We start from the raw sequence: 23278 nt of genomic DNA, 5'->3' as shown, positions 1-23278 counted from the left end.
CTAGATGGCATTCCCACCAACAGCATAAGAGTTCCTTTCTTTCCACATCCCCACCAACACTGCTTGTTCTCATTCTTTGTGATGTGTGCCAATCTCTGTGGTGTGAGATGGTACCTCATAGTTGTTTTGATTTGCATCTCCCTGATAATTAGTGATTGGAGCATTTATTTCTTCTTTATCAAATTGTTCTCCATTTCTTCTTCACATTTTTTGATGGGATTAGATGTTTTTTTTTTTCTTGTAAAGTTCTGTCAGTGCCTTGTATATTTTAGATATTAGCCCCTATCTGATGGGTGCTGGGTGAATAGTTTCTATCACTCAGTGGATGGCTCTTGAATCTTGGGCACTATGTCTTTTGAGGTGCATAATCTTCTCAGCTTAATATATTCCCATCTGTTTTTGTTTTTTGTTTTTTGTTTTTTTTTTTGGTTTTTGGGCCACACCCGGTGATGCTCAGGGGTTACTCCTGACTGTCTGCTCAGAAATAGCTCCTGGCAGGCACGGGGGACCATATGGGACACCAGGATTTGAACCAACCACCTTAGGTCCTGGATTGGCTGCTTGCAAGGCAAACACCGCTGTGCTATCTCTCCGGGCCCATATTCCCATCTGTTAATCTCTGCTTTCACTTGTTTGAGAGTGCCGTTTCCTCCTTGAAGATGCCTTTAGTCTCAATGTCATGGAGTGTTTTACCTATGTGTTATTCTATATATCTTATGGTATCAGGTCTGATATCAAGGTCTTTAATCAATTTGGATTTTACCTTTATACATGATGTTAGCTGGGGGTCTAAGTTCAATCTTTTGCAAGTTGCTAGCCAGTTGTGCCAATATTACTTGTTGAAGAGGCTTTCTTTGCTTCATTTAGGATTTCTTGCTCCTTTATTAAAAATTAGGTAATTGTATGTCTGGGGGACATTCTCTGATTATTCAAACCTATTCCACTGATCTGAGGGTCTGACTTTATTCCAATACCATGCTGTTTTGATAACTTTTGCTTTGTAATACAGTTTAAAGTTGGGGACAGTAATGCCTCCCATATTCTTTTTCCCAATGACTGTTTTAGCAACTCGAGTGTGTTTATTGTTCCAAATGAATTTTAAGTGTTTGATCCACTTCTTTGAAGAATGTTATGGGTATCTTTAGAGGGATCGCATTAAATCTGTACAATGCTTTGGGGAGTATTGCCATTTTAATGATGTTAATCCTGCCAATTCATGAGCAGGGTATGTGTTCCCATTTCCGTGTGTTCTCTCTTATTTCTTGGAGCAGGGTTTTATAATTTTCTTTGTATAAGTCCTTCACATCTTTATTTAGTCAAGTTGACTCCAAGATATTTGAGTTTGTGTGGCGCTAATGTGAATGGGGTTGTTTCCTTAATGCCCATTTCTTCCCTATTATTGTTGGTGTATAAAAAGGCCATTGATTTTTGTGTGTTACTTTTATAGCCTGCCACCTTGCTATATGAGTCTATTGTTTCTAGGAGCTTTTTGGTAGAGTCTTTAGGGTTTTCTAAGTAGAGTATCATGTCATCTGCAAACAGTGAGAGCTTGACTTCTTCCTTTCCTATCTGGATTCCCTCGATATCTTTTTCTTCCCTGATCGCTATAGCAAGCACATCCAGTACTATGTTGAAGAGGAGTGGTGAGAGTGGACAGCCTTGTCTTGTGCCAGAATTTAGAGGAAAGACTTTTATTGAGGATAATATTTGCCATTGGCTTTTAGTAGATGGCCTTAACTATATTGAGAAAGGTTCCTTTCATTCCCATCTTGCTGAGAGTTTTGATCAAGAATGGGTGTTGGAATTTATCAAATGCTTTCTCTGCATCTATTGATATGATCATGTGATTTTTATTTTTCTTGTTGTTGATGTTGTGAATTATGTTGATAGATTTACGGATGTAAAACCATCCTTGCATTCCTGGGATGAAACCTACTTGATTGTAGTGGATGATCTTTTTTTATTTTTAGTTTTAATTATGAGAACAATGATGCAAAGAGGACAAGATAAAGTTACAGTGGAAGGACAATCGCCCATAAACAGAGTTCTCAGAAGAAATCCCCTTGCTGACGCCTAAATATTGAACTTACAGTCAAAGATCATTAAGAAAAATAAGGCAGAAAACATGTACAACTACTTTGTCCACAAGTCCCCAGATTGTAGTACATTATAACATATCTTAGTAGTACACAAAGCAATCTAAAGCCATGAAATTTATGTGACTCCTTAAACATTGAAGGCATAGTATTTTTTTTATATTTTCATGCACATGCATATTAGTTTAAGTTAACATCAAAAGTTTAAAAGGTTTTTTTAGTGGATGATCTTCTTAATGAGGCATTGGATCCTATTTGCCAGGATTTTGTTGAGGATCTTTGCATCTGTTCATCAGGGATATTGGTCTGTAATTTTTTTTTTGGTAGCATCTCTATCTGATTTCGGTATCAAGGTGATGTTGGCTTCATAAAAGCTTTCATCAAATGCTTTCTCAGCGTCTATTGATATGAACATGTGATTTTTATTTTTCTTATTGTTGATGTGTATTATGTTGATAGATTTATGGGATTGCATTCCTGGGATGAAACCTACTTGATCATAGTGAATGATCTTCTTGATGAGGCATTGGATCCTGTTTGTCAGGATTTTGTTGAGGATCTTTGCATTAGTGTTCATCAGGGATATTGGTATGTAATTTTCTTTTTTGGCAGCATCTCTATCTGGTTTTGGTATTAATGTGATGTTGGCTTCATAAAAACTATTTGGAAGTGTTCCTGTTTTTTCTATTTCTTGAAAGAGTCTTGCCAGGATTGGTAGTAGTTCCTCTTGAAAGGTTTGAAAGAATTCATTAGTGAATCTATCTGGGCCTAGGTTTTTGTTTTGGGGCAGACATTTGATTACTGTTTTAATTTCCTCAATAGTGATGGGGTTGTTTTGTTATGCTACATTCTCTTTATTCAACCATGGAAGGTTATAAGAGTCCAAGAATTTATCCATTTCTTCCAGGTTGTCATTTTTAGTGGCATAGTTTCTCAAAGTAGTTTCTGATTAGTCTTTGAATCTCTCTAATATCGGTAGTGATCTCCCCTTTGTCATTTCTAGTTATCAAGTTTCTCTCTTTCTCCTCCTTTGTTAGTTTTGCCAATGGTCTTTCAATCTTGTTTATTTTTTCGAAGAACCAACTTCTGCTTTCTTTGATTTTTTGATTTGTTTTTTCGGTTTCCACTTCGTTGATTTCTGCTCTCAGCTATGGGACACAGCAAAAGCGGTACTCAGAGGAAAATTTATAGCTTTGCAAGCATACATAAGGAAGGAAGAAGGGGCATACCTGATTAGCTTAATGAATTAGAAATGAACCAAAAATAGGGAGACAGGATTTAATTATTGAGATTATTTCTTAGCTCTTTTTCTGTGCCAGATGATTGCTTTGACCATTTCTTTTCAAGGATTCTCAAAACTCAAGATTGATGCCATTCTAATTTGATTGCATTTATTTCCTTTTTTCATTTTTAATGAAATTGCCTGTGTTGTTAAGAATGGGCATGTGTATAATTTTTCACTTTCTCTATGACCAAGCACTGTGCCTTTGTTTGGTCAGAGATGATATCAGCAGTATGTTCCCGGATTGAAACTATTTTAGTGACTCTTAATTATGATCTTTCAAAGACCATACCAAGAGCACCATTGGGGAGAGCAGGTTATAAGGAGCAAACCAATTATAGAGCTGGTGCTACAAGTGGCCTCTAGGAATCAGTAATATTATGGGTGAATTAATCATGTATAATAATACAACATAGGCCTTTTCACATGGAGCTGGAGAAGCACATGCTTTCAGTTTTTTATTTTATTTTATTTTTGTTTTTTTGGGCCACCACCCGGCTGTGCTCAGAGGTTACTCCAGGCTATCTGCTCAGAAATTGTTCCTGGCAGGCATGGGGGACCATATGGGATGCCGGGATTCAAACCACCTTTAGTCCTGGGTTTGCTGCTTGCAAGGCAAACGCCCTTCTGCTGTGCTATCTCTCGAGCCCATGTTTTCAGATTTTTTTTTTTTAATGCTTATTGCTATTGCAAAGCAGATACTCCATTCAGCACTTTCACAGACTTTGGTAGGGGTCATTCTTTGATTTTGTTTCCACTTATCAATTTATTTCTTTTTGTTGGGGCTGGTCTCTATAGGAAAAGAAATGGTAAGCCCATTATTTAAAATGAGTATTATGTGTTTAAAAGAATTAATATAGATACTCTGAAATGGTTTCCATTTTTTCAATGTTAGTATTGAATTACTTTTTTTTAGTTATTGAATTACTTTTGATTCATTTATATTTTTAATTTTTGTTTTTAAAAAATCTCATTTGTCTTTGCTTTATTTAAAGAAAGATTATCTTTCCTCCCCATGTGATTGATCTTTGTTCACCATAAAAAGAAAAATACTAACTTTACTGTTGAGAAAGTGGTCAAACATCTCCTTAATCAAAGGATCAAAGGCAATGTAACCATATGGGGAACAAATCAGCATCAGTACACTGAGAATAAGTACTGTTGCTTCTCAGAGAATGTTATTCCAAAATGCTTTATGGTTTCTACTCTGGGAAACTAGGCTTGTTACTCAGTGGTACAACATTTTCCTTGCATATATGAGACCATGAGTTTAGTCTCCAGCAGTGCACACAGATTTTTCCTAGGTCTTTCTAGGGTATGATTGCTCGTAATCTGTGTTACAAGATTATGGTATCAGGAAATAGAACTCCAGAAGATGATGATTAGATTAGGAAAGTGGTGCTTCCTGAAGATGGGCTAAGTGTTCATACAAAAGAAGCCCCAGAGCATTGACCTGCCCATTTGTCATGTGTGGATAAAAATTGCCATCAGAAAACTACCCCAGGTGACCCTATTGGCACCTTTGAATCCTCTGAGGAGGAACTGCTCTCTAGATTACACTTACGGACTTCTACATGTGATTGTTCCCTGTATTGCTACCAAATGGCCAGGAGGAGGGTGAGTAGGGGCTGGAAATGTCTCAGTTGTAGAGCTACTGCCTTGCAGGCATGAAGACATGAGTTTGATTAGCACTGCCCCACATGCCACATATAATATCTCACCCCCTTATCATCACAAAAGAGAAAATTTATTTAAAATAAATGAAAAAGAAGAGAGAAGACAGTTAAACACAGCACACGGTGGCATGTTCTTTGGTAAGGAACAGGCTTTAAGTAACTGGTAAAATTGGAAAAGGGTCTATCTATAGTCATTTTTATTTTTCCAACATCAATAGCTGCATTATGCTTATACATGAGATTCATTCTTAGGCTTTATGAATATGACTGGAATGAATATGTTGTGTGTGTAGACACAAGAAGGAAGAAAGAAAAACAAGTGGAAAGAAGAGGATACAGGAAATTTTGGTTTTGTCCCCCAATGTTTGGGAGGATGGGAGAGGTATGCACCACACCCTGTGGTGCTCAGGGGCTGCTCCTGGTTCTGCTCAGGAGTCACTCCTGGTGGTAATCAAAGGGCTCTATTGGATGCCAGGGATGCTAGGGTTTGCTTATAGATGCAAGTATTTTAATTCCTTTCTTGACTGATGTCTTCATTTAAAAGAAAATAGAGTGAAGTGACAGGCTACAAAATTAATACACAAAAATCCATGGTTTTACTATAGACAAGTAAAGAAAAAGAAGAAAAGATATTAAAAGAACAATCCCATTCATAAACAAATCCCATTCACAAAAGTGCCACAGAAAATCAAGTACTTGGAGTCAATTTAAAAAAGGTGAAAGACAAAGACAAAGAAAACTACAAAACAATACTTCAAGGAATAAAAGGGGAACAAGGAAATGGAAACATACACTGCTCATAAGTCAGGAATATTAACCTCATTAAAATGGCAATACTTCCCAAAGCATTGTACAGATTTAATGAAATTCCTCTAAGAATATCCATGACGTTTTTCAAAGAAGTGGATCAAACACTCCTGAAATTCGTATGAAACAATAAATATTTGTGAGTAGCTAAAGCATTACTTGAGAAAAAAGTTAAGAGGAATCATTTTCTCCAACCTTAAAATATACAATAAAGCCGTAGTCATTTTGCACAGGCACATTAAATTGGGAAAATATTACATATGCAACAAGTTCTTATCTAATAAGAGATAGGAACACAAACTTTGTAATACAGACCTTATACCATGGACATTGCCCATACACTCCTGAACTATCGACATCTACAGAAACAACCACAATTGTCTAACATCACCAGGAAGCAAACCTCTACCAGGGAAGACCCTACTGCTACCCTGGCATTGACTTACTCCAAAGAGTGTTCCCTTAACACCCAGATGACTCAGCAGTAGCAACAACCTGCTTGCAGGGCAAGATGCTCTGCATCTAATGGTGAGGTGAAACTAGAGGACACTCCACATCATCCTGATTTCAATGAAGGAAATGCACAGAAACCAGAATCTTTAACTACAGAAACCTGACACCAACAGCTAATGTGCAAAAAATTTCACCAGGACCACAGAGAATGACTCAGGTTGGATAACCTAGTATGCCTGGAACCCAGAGTCAGAAACATTCAGGGATAAGGTCTACTTTTTATTTAGGCCAAGGCTTTTTTTTTTCTTTTTTCCATTTTTCCCATATTTTGCTGGGCCTCTGCAAACAACAATTACCACTCTCACACTGTTAGTACTGTATTTTTTAACTCATCCTTTTTTTTTTAAAAGAGCTTACTGAATTCATTGTGATTCGATAATTTTCAAAAATATTCTTTCCTCTCTTTTCCATCTCTTTGGTTTTTATTTTCAATTTTCTATTTTTTAAATCATGTTGCTCTTGGTCTTCCTAAAACAAATGTATTATTATCAGTGATGCCAACTATGTAATGCATTTTCTTTAAATAAAAAAAAAAGTAGTAGTCATTAAAGCAGCATGGTACTGAATAAAGATGGACTCTCAGATCAGTGGAATAGACTTGAGTATTCTGAGATGGACCCACAGGTATATGATCAATTAGTCTTTGATAAAGGGGCAAGAAATACAAAGTGCAGCAAGGAAAGCCTCTTCAACAAGTGTTGGGAAAACTGACCAGCTAGATAAAAAAAAGTGAACTCAGACCTCTCTTTAACACCACGCACAAAGGTCAAATAAAAATGGATTAAAGACCTTGATATCAGATATCATAAAGTACACAGGAAAATGTAGGCAGAGTAATCCATAACAATGAAGCTAAAGGCAGATTCAAGGAAGAAACACCACTGGCCAAGCCAGTGGAAGCAAATATAAGCAAATGGGATTACATTAAACTGAAAAACTGCAACTCAAAGGAAATGATGTGTAGGCTGCAAAGACTGTCATGGAATGGGAGAAACTATTCACTCAATATCCATCTGATAATATCTAATAATATCTAAGATATACAGAGTATACATTGATATCTAAGATATACAAAGCACTGGTAGAACTCAGCAAGAAAAACATATTACCCCCATCCAAAAATGGAGAGAAGAAATGAACAGAAATGTCCTCAAAGAAGAAATACAGATGGCCAAAGGGAACATGAAGAAAAAGGCTCCACATCACTAATCTGAGAAGTAAGAGAGGGGTGGGAGGGAGAGGGAGAGAGAGATAAAATGTCTGCCTCAGAAACAGGCAGAGTAGAGGGTGGGATGGAAATGAAGGATATTGATGGCAGAAAATGTTCATGGGTGAAGTGTAGTATACATTGTAAGATTGAAACTCAGTCACAAGCAATTTTGTGATCATAGTGTTGTGAAAAAATAAAACTTTTTCTCTGTGTGTGTGTGTGTGTGTGCATATAGTTTAATGTGAGGGCCTGAGGATGTAGCTAACACTGTGGGATTGCCCAAGTGATCCAAGTGTGGTACATGGAAGACCATGTGATACTGGGGATTGAACTAGGATTGGTTGCTTATACAAGGCACATGCCTTAAACCCTGTTCTCTTACATTTAGTCTCACTGAATGAACACTTAGATATTTATTAGAGTACTGAATTGGATGATCAGAAATCCATATCACTGCCTATAAAACATCAAGCAGATAGGCTATCTAATGGCCAGAGATATGGATTCTAAAGAGTGCCTCATCAGAGCAGCAGTAGATAAGGTAAAGTGCTTGCCTTGCATGCAACTGACCTAGGTTAAATCTCCAGCACTCCATGTGGTCCCCTGAGCTCACTAGAACTGATCCCTGTGTGCAGAGCCAGAAATAATCTCTGAGTACCATCAGTAGGTGTAGCCTAAAAACCAAAATAATAATATTAAAAATGAACAGAGGGTCTCATTTGCCAGCAGAGATCTTTATGCTTCTTCTGGAAGGAGAAATGAAGTACTGACACTTCTCTAGTGATTTGTTTTCCTTTATGGAGGAAATGGTTTCCCTTATATGGAGCAACTTTATTTCAACCTGTCACCACTGGTCTGTGTCACAGTAAGCAAGCACTTTTCTAGGATTCAGAATAAGTGTCAGTATTCCCCAAACTTGAATCAATTTTAAAGATCATTCAGACTGATAACTCTAATGCCCTTTTTCCCTTCTAGTTTCAAGTGCCTCTTTGATTCCTGCTCTCTTTCAGTACCTGTTCCTTCTGGTAGAAAAAATTTCTCTTCACACTTCTAAATATTTTTTCTTTAATTTGCTATAGTATCTATAGTTTTCTTTATAACTTTTAGAATGGTTTCTCCTGCTGCGGACGTGCTGTGTTCCTAAGCAAAACCTTCATAGGGTCCGAGAACCTTTACGGGGAGAAAGCGGGAGCACAAGGTGGACGGATATGAAATATGAAATAAATGAGACCACACAAAATGCATTGTATGGGGACTCACGTCTAAGAGACGAAAGACAAATTGTACTGTTCAGCGCATGACATTTTAAGCACAAACTCTGGTATGCAAGGTGTCTTCAGGGAAAACAAAGAGCAGAGGATCTTCCCAATAAGACTGGGCCCTAGGATCTACATATCACATAACTATCTGATGTAGGTGAGAAAGAGCCCTGCTAGAGGGCTGGGTGAAAAGATGAGGTGGAGGTGTTTTGGGGTAAGCAAAAACAGTTTTTTTTTAAGAAACCAGGAGGAGAGAGACAGGTTTTGGAAGAAATGTATTTGCAATGGCCGGAATAATTGTTTACTACCATAGAGCTAGACTCAGAAAAACAAGCTGCTGGCACCAGGTTACTTGAAGTAAGAGTCACAAATAAACTAGTCAGCGGGGAGTTTTTGGTAGGCTTCCTTTGGTACCGAAATTTCTTTGTGCTGCAAGATAACTAAGGCCAAATTACTGTAGTAGAAAAGGAGACAAAAATCAAAATAAAAGAAAAAGAAAAATATAATGTCACAGCCATGTCAGAAATATAGCCAGTAATCCATGCAAGGGTCAATGATTGAGTTCTCTAAACGGGCCTTCTGGCAGATATTTCTTGGGAGGAAAATTAGGCACTGCACCAGGAAAGCCAAAAGCCATGTCTGGTGTGTGCTTCCTTAATAAATGGAGACATACCTTTGCGGATAGTGACATTCTCCTGTCTACAAAAAATACTCATCACCTGAGGGGCCCATCAACCTCTGGTGCAAGAGTAAATATTTTTGTGTTTCTAGAATCAAACTGCCAATCAACCTACCTCAATGGTCCCTCACTTTTTTTGGGGGGGGGGAGGGGGCCACACCCAGTGACACTCAGGCTATGCATTCAAGATCTCTAATTACAAATGTCTGACTTTAACCACGGAGACTGAGCAGAACTTCTGGAACCATAATGAAGACTATCCTAGGCTTCAGCCTCGGATTTGAGCAAAACCAAGACCATTTATTACAGATGACCGATTAAAACAACAATGATGGAACAGAACTTCTAGAACCGTAAAGACTCTATCCTAGACTTTGTCCTATGACCTGTGCAAATACAGATCTCTAGCTACAGAGGCCTGATTTTATCATCCACAACTGGTAACATAAAAAAAGACCTTGGGGTGTGGTAATGAGCATGTACGGAGCCAGTAGTTGTTCCCATGACAGTAGGCTTCAAGGGCAGAGAGACCCTGAACCTCTTAGGCCAAGGGAATTCCCTTTCTTACTTCCCCAATACTTACTGTGCCTATTGAAAAAAGAAAACAAAACCTTCTCAGACCAGCACTCCTTTTTTTAGCACTCCTTTTTTTAAAAAAAAAAAAAAAAACTTTTTCTCTTTTTTCTTTCTTTTATCTTTTCTTTTTCACTCGTGTGATTATTATTTGGTGTTTTTTTTGTTTTTTTTTTTGCTGCTGGGTGCCTTTTTATTGATTGTTACTGTCTTTTTTATTTAACTGTTGGGGTTTTTTGTTGTTACGTTTTTCTTCATTTTTTTTGTTTTGTTTTTGTCTTTCAGAAGAACAACACAACTTGTGAATCATCTTGTTCTGCCTCATGAATTGAGGGGGGAAATAATAATGAAGGGTACTAGGACCAAACAACCATATAAACATTGAGTGGAATTAAAAAATGATCAGACTTAAATACCAAACCCAAAGTCAACAACAGAATCGATCCCCTGTCTACAACAAGCTATACACAGAGGGGAACAGTTACACTAGCACTATGGGGGGAAAGGAGGAAGATATGGGACACATGCTGGGAAAAGGGGGAGGGAAGACAACCCTGCTGGTGGGAATGTCCCTGATTCATTGTCACTAAGTACCTTCAATATTACTGTGAAAGATTTGTTACTCACTTTTTGGTCACAATAAAAATTATTACAAGAAAGAAAAAGAAAGAAAGAAGAAAGAAATTGCTCTTGGCTTGAGGGACCATATGGGACACCAGGGGATTGAACTGCGGTCCATCCTAGGCTAGTGCTGGCAAGACAGACACCTTACTGCTTCGCACCACTGCTCCGGCTCTAGTGGTCCCTCACTTTTGATTAGTAGTGTGAATCCAACCCTCTGTTTAGCATTTTCTAGCATGTATCCAGTGGTTTTAGTACTCGAATCTTTGATATTCTAGTATTCACAGGACTATTCTCTGTAATAAGTGCTTTCAATGAAAGTGTTTTTTCCAAGGCCCTGGAGTTCAAATGAAAAAAACTTAACGTTTGCTCTCATTTTTTGGTGATTTTTAATTTGGAGATATATGGATTTACATATTTTCTTCAGTTGTCATGTTTCCTTTTATATTTGATGAAGAACCACAGTAGTGATTTTTCTCCACATAATTTCCACTTATCAGATTGGCCTTTGCCAATTCCAGTTGTACTGAATTCAGAGGACTCAGGAGTGGTCTAAAAACAAAGGCTCACTCACCAAAGAACAGGAATCTGACTTAAGGGAACACATTTTATTAGTGTTTATCTATAAAAGATATATGTGTGTGAACTCATGTCTATGATGGAGTGGTATTGCTGCTGGAATGGTAGGAGTGTGGAAATGGTACATGGGTATTCTGATTCTGTTTTTGTCTTTCTTTCTGGTCTGAATATTACAATAATGCCCAAGATGATGGTGTTAGGAGGTGAAGTGCTTGGAGAATGACTCCATTGTCTTTTATCCATGATGTGCTAATATATCTATATACCGTATTTTTCGGTGTATAAGACGACTTTTGAAATGAAAAAAAGTCAAGCAAAAATCGGGGGTCATCTTACACGCCGAATATATCCCGAAAAATATTTCGATATGCCACTAAACGAAAATCATCTGGATATCGCCACGAAATGAATTTTCCAACTGGATCCTGCACCGATCACTGCAAGGCTACTTGGACTGCCTCTCTAACTCAGCCAATCCAAGCAGGCTTTTGATGCATACAAATTAGACAATGCTCTGCACCAATCACTGCAAGGCTGCTCGGACTGCCTCTCTAACTCAGCCAATCCATGCAGGCTTTATATGCATGCAAATTAGACAATATTCTATACCCGAATCTACACTGTAAAAAGCCTGCTCAGATTGGCCAGTCAGAGAGGAAGTCTAAAGTTAGGGGTCATCTTATACTCTGGAAAATAGTTTTCAGAAAAGGACCCTCAACCAGCCATTCCAGCACCCTGGCCTCAGAGCAATCCCTTCCAGAATTTTGCAAAGAAACTAGTTACTCAGGTATTTTCTTAGAGCTACTAGAATGAACAAAGACCATTCTTTTTTCAAGCAATAATCTATAATACCTCTTTTTTTTGCCCCCCCCCCCAAATCATAGGAGGAAAATGGCTATTTCAAACAATCCTTTTTGGAATTTCTTTTAAAGAAGGGGTTGTTTTGTACCAATACTATCTAGAAGCAAAGAAGTTTTCTATTAAGAAGGAAGTTGTGTAGTGTGTTGTATATAGCTCATGTCTTATTTCTTGTATTAGATTAAGATAATTAACTGGCATGGAATTTGTATTAATTAAATTAATTTGTATTTAAGAGCCGAGAGGTACTGGGAGTAGAGAGAGATTGAATGGACACAACATGCACCCCATACAGGAGGTTTGGGTTTGATCCTCCAACCATTGCTAAGAGTGACTCTGAGCACAAAGCCAGGAGTGATCTCTGAGCAACTGGATAAGGCCCAAAAACTAGAAGAAAAAAAGAAGACACTGTTGATGCTGTTTTCATTATCAGCAGTTCCTATAACTCCTGAGTATTGCAGGTTTTGGAAGGAAGGAAGCAAGGAAGGAAGAAAGAAGGGAGGAAGGAAGGAAGGAAGGAAGGAAGGAAGGAAGGAAGGAAGGAAGGAAGGAAGGAAGGAAGGAAGGAAGGAAGGGAGGGAGGAAGGGAGGAAGGAAGGAAGGGAGGGAGGAAGTAGGAAAGGGAGGGAAAGAAGGAAGGGAGGGAGGAAAGGAGGGAAAAAGGGAGAATGGGAGGGAGGGAGAAAGAAGGAAGAGAGGGAGGGAGGAAAGAAGGAAGAAAAGGAAGGAATGAAGGGTGAAAGGAAGGAAAGGGAAGAAGGAAGGCAGGAAGGAAGAAAAGGAATGGAGGGAGGGAGTAAGGAGAGAGGGAGGAGGAAGGAAATGAAGGAGGGAAGGAAGGACATCATAAATTCAAATTCCTGTTAGGTGAAGTGGAAGGAAGCAACAGAGCTTATATTGATAATACATGGCTTCTGGAATTGCTTACCAGATATTGTTGAATTCTGTAGGACCGTGTATGTCGTCTCCATTCCAGCATGGACGTGATCAGCCACATGACAGTGGAGTAGCCAGGTTCCAGGTATATTGGCGAGCATGTGGATAGCTTGGTATGTTCCAGGGAAAATGTCAAAGACATCAGATTTATAAGCACCCCAGTTCTTAATTAGAAAAATGACAAAAAACAAAACAAAAAACAGTGTTAATATAGGTGAGTTTATGTAAATGAATCTAAAGGAAAAAGAGAGTCTGTGCTGATACAAACTATAAGACTTATAGTTGGGAGACTCCTACTAAACCCTTGGTCATCAGGTTGATGTAATGAGCCACAGGTGAGTGAATTTAACCTACTGCCTTTAACATTGATCCGAGTTGTAGTAAATGAAATGTAACTCCACCCTGGATTTAGGTGTAGCTGCCTGAGACCCGCCCATTTCTGGGAGGGGTCTTGGGAACGAGATATTAGGTGTAACCTTACCTGCAAGACCCTGCCCATTCCTGGGAGGGGTCTTGGAAAAGTTAGATAAGCCTTGGACCAAGGGGATTCGGATTCGGCACTTTCTGCGTTGCTGGGCGCTCTGGCTTTTGGGTCTCTGCGTTCTGGTCTTTGACCAGCATGGAGCCCAAAGGGAAGATGGCTGAAAGGAGTTTAGATGCAGGGCCAAGAATAACTAGTGCTGGAAAGGTTATGAGTAGGCCACACACATGTGGTGAATAGGGCATGAATAAAGTTAATGCTTCCTGATGCCTGCCTGTGAGTGAGTTCAATACCCGTCGCTTTCCTGAACCCCAGACCCGCCGGTTGATGGGGGTTGCGGAACCACATGGCCTGGGATGGCAAAGAGAAATCCTTCGCCATCCAGCACCATAATTATTTATTTAATGCAACACCGAGTTGCCTCTTTGTCCATTCTTGAATTATTACTGTGGCCTCATTTGAATGCTGCCCTCACTTGCTGATCTTTTCCTAGCAGTACTGGTCTTTGAAAGTTGAGACATGAACAATGAAAAACTGTAAAGAAGGTAGATGGAAAAAATTAGGAGCAGCTTAGAACTGGAAGGTTCTTTTTATAGGCTGAAAATAGAAGGCATCAAGAATATAACGGGTGTGAAATCAAATGAAGATGATAAAATGGCCTCTTAAGCAAATGGCTTTTTCAAAAATGGGTTCTGAATTTTTTTTTTTTTTTGATTTTGGGCCACACCTGGCGGTGCTCAGGGGTTACTCCTGGCTGTCTGCTCAGAAATAGCTTCTGGCAGGCACGGGGGACCATATGGGACACCGGGATTCGAACCAACTACCTTTGGTCCTGGATCAGTTGCTTGCAAGGCAAACGCCGCTGTGCTATCTCTCCGGGCCCGGGTTCTGAATTTATTACTTGAATTCAAAGCATGGTTAAATTTCCTGCTGAAATTTAGCTGAGTTAAGCAAATGGATTTTTCAAAATTGGGTTCTGAATTTTTTACTTGAATTCAAAGCATGGTTAAATTTCCTGCTGAAATTTAGCTGAGTTTAAAGCAAAGGCCATTTTTTGTTTGTTTGTTTGTTTGTTTTTTGGCCATACCCGGTGACACTCAGGGGTTACTCCTGGCTATACACTCAGAAATCGCTCCTGGCTTGGGAGACGGTATGGGACAGTGGTGAATCGAACCACGGTCAGTCCTAGGCAAGTGCGCAAAACAGATGCCTTACTGCTTGAACCACTTCTCTGGCCCCAAAAGCCAATTCATTTTTGACCACAGATAAATGATCTTTTCAGGTTGGGTATTTCAGATTCAGAACTTGGAACAGGAAAAAGCTATCACTGAGGCAGGTTAATAGGGTTAAGCTATTTCTTACCACCACAAGAACCACACAGGTCAATTAGATGGACTGGGTGAACTTAGTAGAAAACTTGCCCACAATCTAACTTTGTACTTGACTATAGAAAATTGCCATAATCTTGACCCTCTTGAGTCATGTGGCATTAATTTCAAAATTACCACATACAGTATAAAAAGTGGAATGATTTGAGTGCTGAGGTATCTCCATTCTTGGGGCTGACCTTTCTTGTAAAAACCCTTCTTTTTCATGAACCCCAGTCCCTGAGTTTAGAAATACTTTTAAAACATCCAGACTCTGGGCCCAGAGAGATAGCACAGTGGCATTTGCCTTGCAAGCAGCCGATCCAGGACCTAAGGTGGTTGGTTCGAATCCCGGTGTCCCATATGGTGCCCCGTGCCTGTCAGGAGCTATTTCTGAGCAGACAGCCAGGAGTAACCCCTGAGCACCGCCGGGTGTGGCCCAAAAACCAAAAACCAAAAAAAAAAAAAAAAAATCCAGACTCTGTCCTCTGGGGCTCAATCTAGGTAGTATTCTCTGCTTTTACTCCTTTAGTACTTGTACTAAATTAGTTTTTATTTGTTTGATTGTATAACATGTAAATTATTTTTACACTTGATCTTAGCCAAAAGGCCGAGAAGCGATGTAAATTATTTTTGATGAAGGTAAAGTCCTGGACTCTTGAGTAGAAGATTAGGACTGACTTTTCTTCTCCTATAAAGAGCTTAACCTCACCTCAGTTTCAAGACCAAAGACCCCCCAAATCTAGGACTTAGCAATCAATTTTCAATCCAAGTAGGTTAATTGGAACTTATGTATATCTTTTGTTTTTAACTCTATTTTAGCCAGACTACACAATGTTGCATTTTCTCTATTTCTTATTTCCACTTTCCCTGATAAAAACACTTTTTGAGGAGCCTGAGACATAGCTTAATGGTAGGGCCCATGCTTTGCATGAGTGGGGCTTGATCCCCAGCTTTGCTGTGATGCAGTCCTAAGCACCACAACACCACCTCAAAAATCCCTTCGGGGAGGGGGGGCAGAAATCCCTTCAGGGGTCAGGTAGTGGAGAAGGTTAGGCACACTGGCAGCAGAGCTTACTCCTGCTCTGTGCTCAGGGATCAGTCCTGGCAGCATGGGGGATGTATGTGGTGTCAGAATTGAATCCATGGTGGCCACATGCAAGGCAAGCTCTCTTAGAGCCAATGAAATTGTTCCTCAGAAGACAGGAAAAAAAGGGAGGAAAAAGAATCAATAATCAATGATCAATCCAAAGGACTAGTTATGAACTTAATGTATATCTGTATTTATTTATTTTGTGTTTTTTTTGGGGGGGCATCACACCTGGCAGCGCTCAGGGGTTATTTCTGGCTCTATGCTCAGAAATCGCTCCTGGCACGGGGGGACCATATAGGATGCTGGGATTCGAGCCACTGTCCTTCTGCATGCAAGGCATGCTACCTCCATGCTATCTCTCTGGCCCCCACTTATGTATATCTTAACAGTTCCTTGAGTTGTTGGCAGGAGTTCACAAAGATTTAAGTCAGTTTCACAGGTTCTCTGGACCTGTCCTTGTAAATCATATTTCTTCTCTCAGATTAATCACTATGTACATATTTACCCTGTCTGCTAACAATTCTATTCCAATACTTTATTCAGGAATATATTTGAAGCCCAACTCCATGAAAATTTACTTTCATCTGAGAGCACATGAATAAGGCCAAGAGTCTAATGACTGTTAGCAATACTAATGGGAATTATTGTGTGAATCTTAGTTGTCTTTTGAAACTTCAACTCTTCACTGGTCCCTCTGAAGAAATCTCTTTCTTCATTTGTATGAAAACATTTTCAATGGAGCAAGAATAACCACCATGGGTGACTCTTACCTGGTACTCAAAGCTGTGACCATGGAAGTGGACTGTGTGCAGATCTATTTCATTGCCCATTCCTATTAGGTACCATGTGACATATTCCCCTACATACATGGTGAGACCTTGTAGATTCCCAAACATTCTTCCGTTAATAGCTGAAAAGAGCACAGGATATTACATGACCTTTGCAGATATTTTTAGCTACAGCAATTTCACAGAAAACATGATTACTGGTCTCATGAATACAATCTTTCTGAGGTAACAGAATTTACTTCATGACAGATAAAGAGCATGAATACTTTAAGATCGATAATAATACCAATGCTTTTCTAATCATTTTGCATTGAAAGCCTGCATCCTTGTTTTGACTTTTATTTAAAGGCAGCAGAGTTTTTTGGAAATTGGGAATGAGGTTAATAGGTGGAGTGAGGTTAATAGCTTTAAAGAGAATTTGACCTCATTAACAAAGTAAGATGGAAGTGGTTTATTAGAAAAATTGGAAGTGGGGCTGGAATGGGGCATTTGCCTTGTATGCGGCTGACCTAGAATGGACCTGGGTTCGATCCCCAGCATCCCATATGGTCCCCCAAGCCAGGAGCAATTTATGATCACATAGCCAGAAGTAACCCCTGAGCGTCATCATGTATGGCCCAAAAACCAAACCAAACCAAACCAAACCAAAACAAAAACAAAATTAAAAAAAAATTGGAAGGGGGTGCTATGAATGAATGAATCTAGAATGAATCAGATTTTATTTGAAAGTAAATAGAAGAAATAGGTTTCAGAATAATGTATCATACCATGCATTTTATTGCTTTCTATGAATTCTTCATCATCTTTATTAACTTTCTCGGGGTGATCAGAGTATGTTTTGATGTTTTCATCTAAGTACCAAGATTCATTCTCATCAAAAACTAAAAATAGAAGGGAAAATTCCAATTTCCTTGTGGGATCGAATGTTTTCTTGTAATGTCTTCGACAAACAATTAATGAGCCAATTAATCCACTATAGAGATCCTGTTAACAAGAAAAAACATTTCATCATCCTTGTGATATGGGTCAAGATTTCAACAACTGTGACCTCAGTGCCTATGACTTCAGGAATTTTAGAGGGTGATGTAAACACTAATCCATTTCGCATGTGACAATACCATGTCTATAATTTACTACTTTAAGTAGATTAAAACCAGGGTGATATGTTATAAAATCATGTGGTGTAATAACAGAAATATAATCAAATATAGGAGGCTGTGAAGATAGTATGGCAGGTTGGGCCCTGCACATGGCTGACCCGAATTTGATCCTTAGCACCTTCGATAGTCCCTCACCCATGTACCACCAGGAGTAATTCTTGAGTACAGAGCCTGGAGTAAGTCTTGAGCATTGCTGAGTGTGCACCCCACAAAAATAAAATAAAACCAAATATACTGATTGATTCAACTAAAGAGCAATTGACAAGGAAAAGCATTGGTTTGCTTATTTTATACACCTATTATACCAATTTGCTAAAAATTTAAAGAGGGATCCAACAAAAAGCTGCCCCTCTTTACTCCCTACCTTACTCTAGCCTGTTAGTAAAAATAAAGGGGAAAAAAGGAGTGGACTACTTTCTAAGAGAGATGTCAAGTGCATTTGGTTAATTATATGTAAAACTTGATTAGGCTGAGCATAGGATGAGGACTAGGTTTTCAAGGATGTTTGATGTTTAGGAATTTTAGATTGTGGCATCTGAGTCCTAAGTAGCCATTGGCCATGTCTGGGTGGTATATTTGAATTTGAGATGAATTATCCCAGTAGAACAGTGAAGAAAGGCCTAGAGAGGAAGTGACAGGACACATGTAGGATGTAGCAGTAGTTCAATGACAAGGACCAACTTATGTGAGTGGCAAGAAAGGCTAGTTATTGGGTTTTGTATATATGTTTATTTATGTCCAAGATTCTAGCCTAAAAAATTGAATATAAGTCACACTTGTGCTGTTTATTACAACAGGAAAGACAGAGGAATTAGAAGGGGTGCCATATTTCCACTGTGAAGATTTTGGGACACACTGGTGTAGAAATTGTTCAATATGTAGCTAGGCAAATCTGGGACTAAGAAAAGAGATATAAACTAGAGGACTAATTTTGTCAAAGAATCTTGAGGCAGGTTCTATTTCTCGTATATTTGAAATACTGATCTAAAGCCAGAACAACTAAAGTACAAATGCAGTTAACCACTGAGCATGGCTTTTATTGAGAAGTTGTATGTCCTTTCTGCAATATTCTGGAGGCCTGAGAACCACTCCTGGAGTACTTGAAAGGCTGGCCAATGGTATGATGCGTGTGCCCTACACAGGGTCCCACTTAGGGTAATCCTAGGACCTCCAGGCCAACATCCTGTGGGGGGAGGGCTTTAACACTCTTAGAAGGGTCTTGCAGTGTCAGGAATCAGCCTTTTCAGGGGCCTCATCTAGCCCTGGGACTCTGAATCAGTAAGTAGGTCTAAAGGTTTGATGCTTGGACCCAAAGTGAATCAGAGACCATCTAGTCCACACTCAACAGTTGTCAGGGCTATGCATTACCAGGGATCTAACTCAGGATCTTCTACATGCAAGCCATGTGCTCTATGACTTGTGTTATTTATATTATGTTTTTATATATTTTATTATATATTATGATATATTATTTATTATTATATTTATTACAATATATTACATATTATTTACATATTTATTTTTATTATATTAAATTATTATGAGGTACAGAGTTTAAAAGTTATTGATAGTCGAGTTTAGGTCAAACAACGTACCAATAGCCATCCTGTCACCAATGTTGATTACTTGCTTTGGGTGATATTTTTAGTCTTGAGACTGGCATTCTTATTATCATGAAGATAGAACTACAGTATTGTGTACCTCAGGTTTTTGGTTATTTTGTATGGAAATATAAATAAGACACTGGGTAAATGAATACTTAATTATATTTCTATTTATTGCAAACAGTTGATCCTTAAAAGTAAGCAAACCAAAAATTGACACCCAGGAGAATTGCAGTCATTTACTTTCCTGAGATTTTAACAAAGAATTGTGCATAGGAGAACTCTTAAACTTCATTGTCCTCCTTCTATGTCTGCTTTGGAAATTTTCTTCTTTTTTTAAAAAAAAATTTTTTTTATTTTTGGGTCATACCCAGTGGCATTCAGGGGTTAATCCTTGCCTTTGTGCTCAGAAATTGTTTCTGGGAGGCTCAGGGGACCATATGGGATGATGAGAATTGAACCGGGATTAGACCTGGGTTGGCCTGGGTAAGGCAAAAGCCCATCCACTGTGCCTGGGAAATTTTCATGACACAAATGATCAAATGTTTACCTTCACTTGATCCACTGTTGAATAGTAAGCCCAAGGAATACAACCGCTGTCCTCTCTTTCAGCTCCAGAGCTTTGAGGGATTTTCCAGATGTAGGTTCGAGTTTCCCCTAGTAAATCAAGTGTAGTGATCTTTGTTTAGATTTTATATACACACTAAATCTTTATAAAGTATAGTTTAGGTAGCAAGGTATGGTGATAATAGTCCTAAAGTTCACCATACAAAGTTACTGTATCTTCACTCCCACCACCACCGTAGCACCCAAGACCTTCCACCCAGTCTTTATGTAACCTCAAGTTCACTGTTTTTTTTTTTTTTTTTGATTTTTGGGCCACACTCGGTGATGCTCAGGGGTTACTCCTGGCTATGCATTCAGAAATCGCTCCTGGCTTGGGGGGACCATATGGGATGCTGGGGATCAAACCGTGGCCTGTCCTAGGCTAGCGCCAGCAAGGCAGATGCTTTACTGCTCTGGCCCTTCAAGTCCACCTTTTTTTTCCTTCTTTATTTGAATATCTTGATTACATAAATGATTGTGATTAGGTTTCAGTCATGTAAAGAACACCCCCCCCTTCACCAGTGCAACATTCCCACTACCAATGTCCCAAATCTCCCTCCATCCCACCTTTTAATTCTCCCAACCTCTAGTCACATGGGTGGGCAACTGGTTTTGTAAATTAAAGCCAAGGGTTTGTGCTCATTCAATAACGAATTCTCTTGTTTTCTGTTCCATACCACACTGACAAATGGAATCATCCAGTATTTTTTCTTCTCCTTTTGGCTCATTTCACTTAACATGATTCCCGCCAGTTCCATCCAGATTTCAGTAGACTGCATGGTTTCATCTTTTCTTAGGGTAGCATTTATGTACTCAGTTCCAATAAACAGTTACTCAGTGACTGGATATAGTAAGGCTGTGGGTTAATCTCTTTGACCAGAGCAACAAAATAGTGGTTGGCAGAATGGAAGAGGAAGAGGGTTTAAGACTGCCAATTTAAGTCCAATTCGTTCTCCTTGACCTATACTCTCTTTTCTGACCTTTCTCCAGTGTAATTGGGGGTGGGCAGTGGAGCAGGAAGTGCACACACAGACCCACCTGTCACATCCCTCTTCATCACCTTCTCCTTCACTTCACTCCAGAACATTCACTTCTCTAATAGCAGTTGTTTGGGGGAATGATGATAAAATATTATTGTTCCCCAACCCCTGCCATAATTACCTGGTAAAGTTGGGGCAACCACAGGACTGTCTGTTTTCACTCCATGGGCATGTATGGAATAGGGTCTGGAAGCCATATTTTTAAAGACAATTTTCACTTTTTCTCCTGTATTCACATGCAGCTGTGGGCCTGACAAGAGAGAGAAAAGAGGAATTGATGCAAATGTCACACTGGAAGTCCTAACTCAGTAACAAAAGCAGGAAGTCTGGGGACTTCTTTTTTTTTTTTTTGTAAGAATTTATTCAAGAGACAAAATTGATTAACATATTGAGGTAAACTAACATAACATAATATAGTAACATAACATAACATATAAGAATATAATAATACATGTAAGTCAAAAAACATTTCTGATTAAAACACATTTTATTTTGTTCATAATGACTTACATATCTTTCACAGTCATATTTTAGGTACGTATTAACATTGAATCAGGGGAATACCCATCACCAAATATGTCCTCCCTCATCCCAGTTCCCTTTCTGCAATCCATATACCCCACCATCACCCCCCGGGCTGCTAGAGTAGGTGGTCCCCTCTTTGTCTAGCTTACTATTAGTGATCATATATCTGTTTGGTCCTGGTACCCTCCCTTGTTTCCCCCTCTATTTAAGAGGCAGAGCTAGATAAATAGAGTTTTGTGGTTTTGTTTGAAGGAAAGAAAAGCAATAGATTGTAGCTACAAGACCAGATAATGCATTTTCTTTTCTTTTCTTTCCTCCCTCCCTCCCTCCCTCCCTCCCTCCCTCCCTCCCTCCCTTCCTTCCTTCCTTCCTTCCTTCCTTCCTTCCTTCCTTCCTTCCTTCCTTCCTTCCTTCCTTCCTTCCTTCCTTTGTCATACTGCTCAGGAATTATTCCTGTCTGTGCTTAGGGGACCATATGGGTTGCCAAAGGTCCCATCTGGGTTGGCTGCGAGTGCCCTACTTGGCCCATTTATTTATAATATTTAATATATTATATAAAATATATACATATAATATAATAAAGAACATTCATTATTTAACTTCATAGTCGACATTTTAATTTAAAAGCATATAACTATGAAGCTTGAAGCTATAACAGGGATAATTGGGTTGAAAGTTTTAGGATTTGCATCCAAACCACAGACATCAATTTCATAAACACTAAATAATACCATTTTCAAAGCAAATGGGGTCAACACTTGTCTGACAGGAACAAGGAGTATTTATTTCGGGGAAATCTTCAAGGCATTGATTAGGGGACCTGGGTTGATCTTCAATACTTGGCCAACCAGGTTGGATGTGACACTACTCAGTTGGAAACCAATAACAACATTACATCTTGGTGTTTGGTGAGCTCCAGGGTCATGCTGGCAGTGCTCAGGAGGGAGCATGGTGCAGGACAGGTATGTTCCCTAAGCACTAGTATTTCCTGACCCTAGAATGATTCTATCTTGTTGGTTCAATTCTTTAGCAAGTGATCTCTTGTTCCTAAGAAATGCTTGTTTTGTTATTATATCTAGGTGACACTGAATATGTGCCCACTGACCGACCCGAGGAATTGGAGTAGCAAGTACCGAGAATGCCCAGGTGTTCTTCCTCAGCACCTCTCTTCTTCTCAGTCCTGAACGTGCTGTCCGTGTATTGGCGATACACAACTTTCTTGTATTTTGAACCAATGTAGAACTCTTCTTTATCGAGAAAGACATTTGGAGCACTGTCAGAACACACATGAGCAAAACTACCTTTAGTTAGTGGAAGCAGTTTTCCCTGCTACATTTTGAATAAGAAGAGAGTTTTCACTGAAGTGATTCTGGTTGTTTGGGATGTAGCACCTCTTTCCCAATAAGAAAGAAGGATGAGGCAGGTGGGCAGAGCAGGTAGCAGCCACAACTCAATATGTACAAGCACCACAAATAAAGGTGTGAGGTTTCCCAAGTGTGTGAGTATTATATCTTTGTGCCTCCTC

At 39.1% G+C, this 23278-nt stretch overlaps 1 protein-coding gene across 1 annotated transcript in view; it reads right to left on the bottom strand.

The window, feature by feature from the left end:
* Window positions 1-8687: 8687 nt before the first annotated feature.
* Window positions 8688-23278, bottom strand: part of LOC126025741 (ceruloplasmin-like) — a 61317-nt gene continuing 46726 nt past the window's right edge. Inside the window, exons 13-19 of the mRNA XM_049785522.1 lie at window positions 22887-23082; window positions 21350-21478; window positions 17586-17699; window positions 16801-16940; window positions 13082-13253; window positions 11131-11242; window positions 8688-8754 (exon numbers count right to left, since the gene is read on the bottom strand). Of these exons, the coding sequence (XP_049641479.1) occupies window positions 8688-8754; window positions 11131-11242; window positions 13082-13253; window positions 16801-16940; window positions 17586-17699; window positions 21350-21478; window positions 22887-23082 (930 nt within the window). The remainder of the gene's footprint in view (window positions 8755-11130; window positions 11243-13081; window positions 13254-16800; window positions 16941-17585; window positions 17700-21349; window positions 21479-22886; window positions 23083-23278) is intronic.

The sequence above is a fragment of the Suncus etruscus genome, chromosome 13, assembly GCF_024139225.1.
Source record: "Suncus etruscus isolate mSunEtr1 chromosome 13, mSunEtr1.pri.cur, whole genome shotgun sequence".
Classification (NCBI taxonomy): Eukaryota; Metazoa; Chordata; class Mammalia; order Eulipotyphla; family Soricidae; genus Suncus; species Suncus etruscus.
The sequence above is the reverse complement of the archived record's forward strand: the minus strand, read 5'-3'. Positions and strand labels throughout refer to the sequence as shown.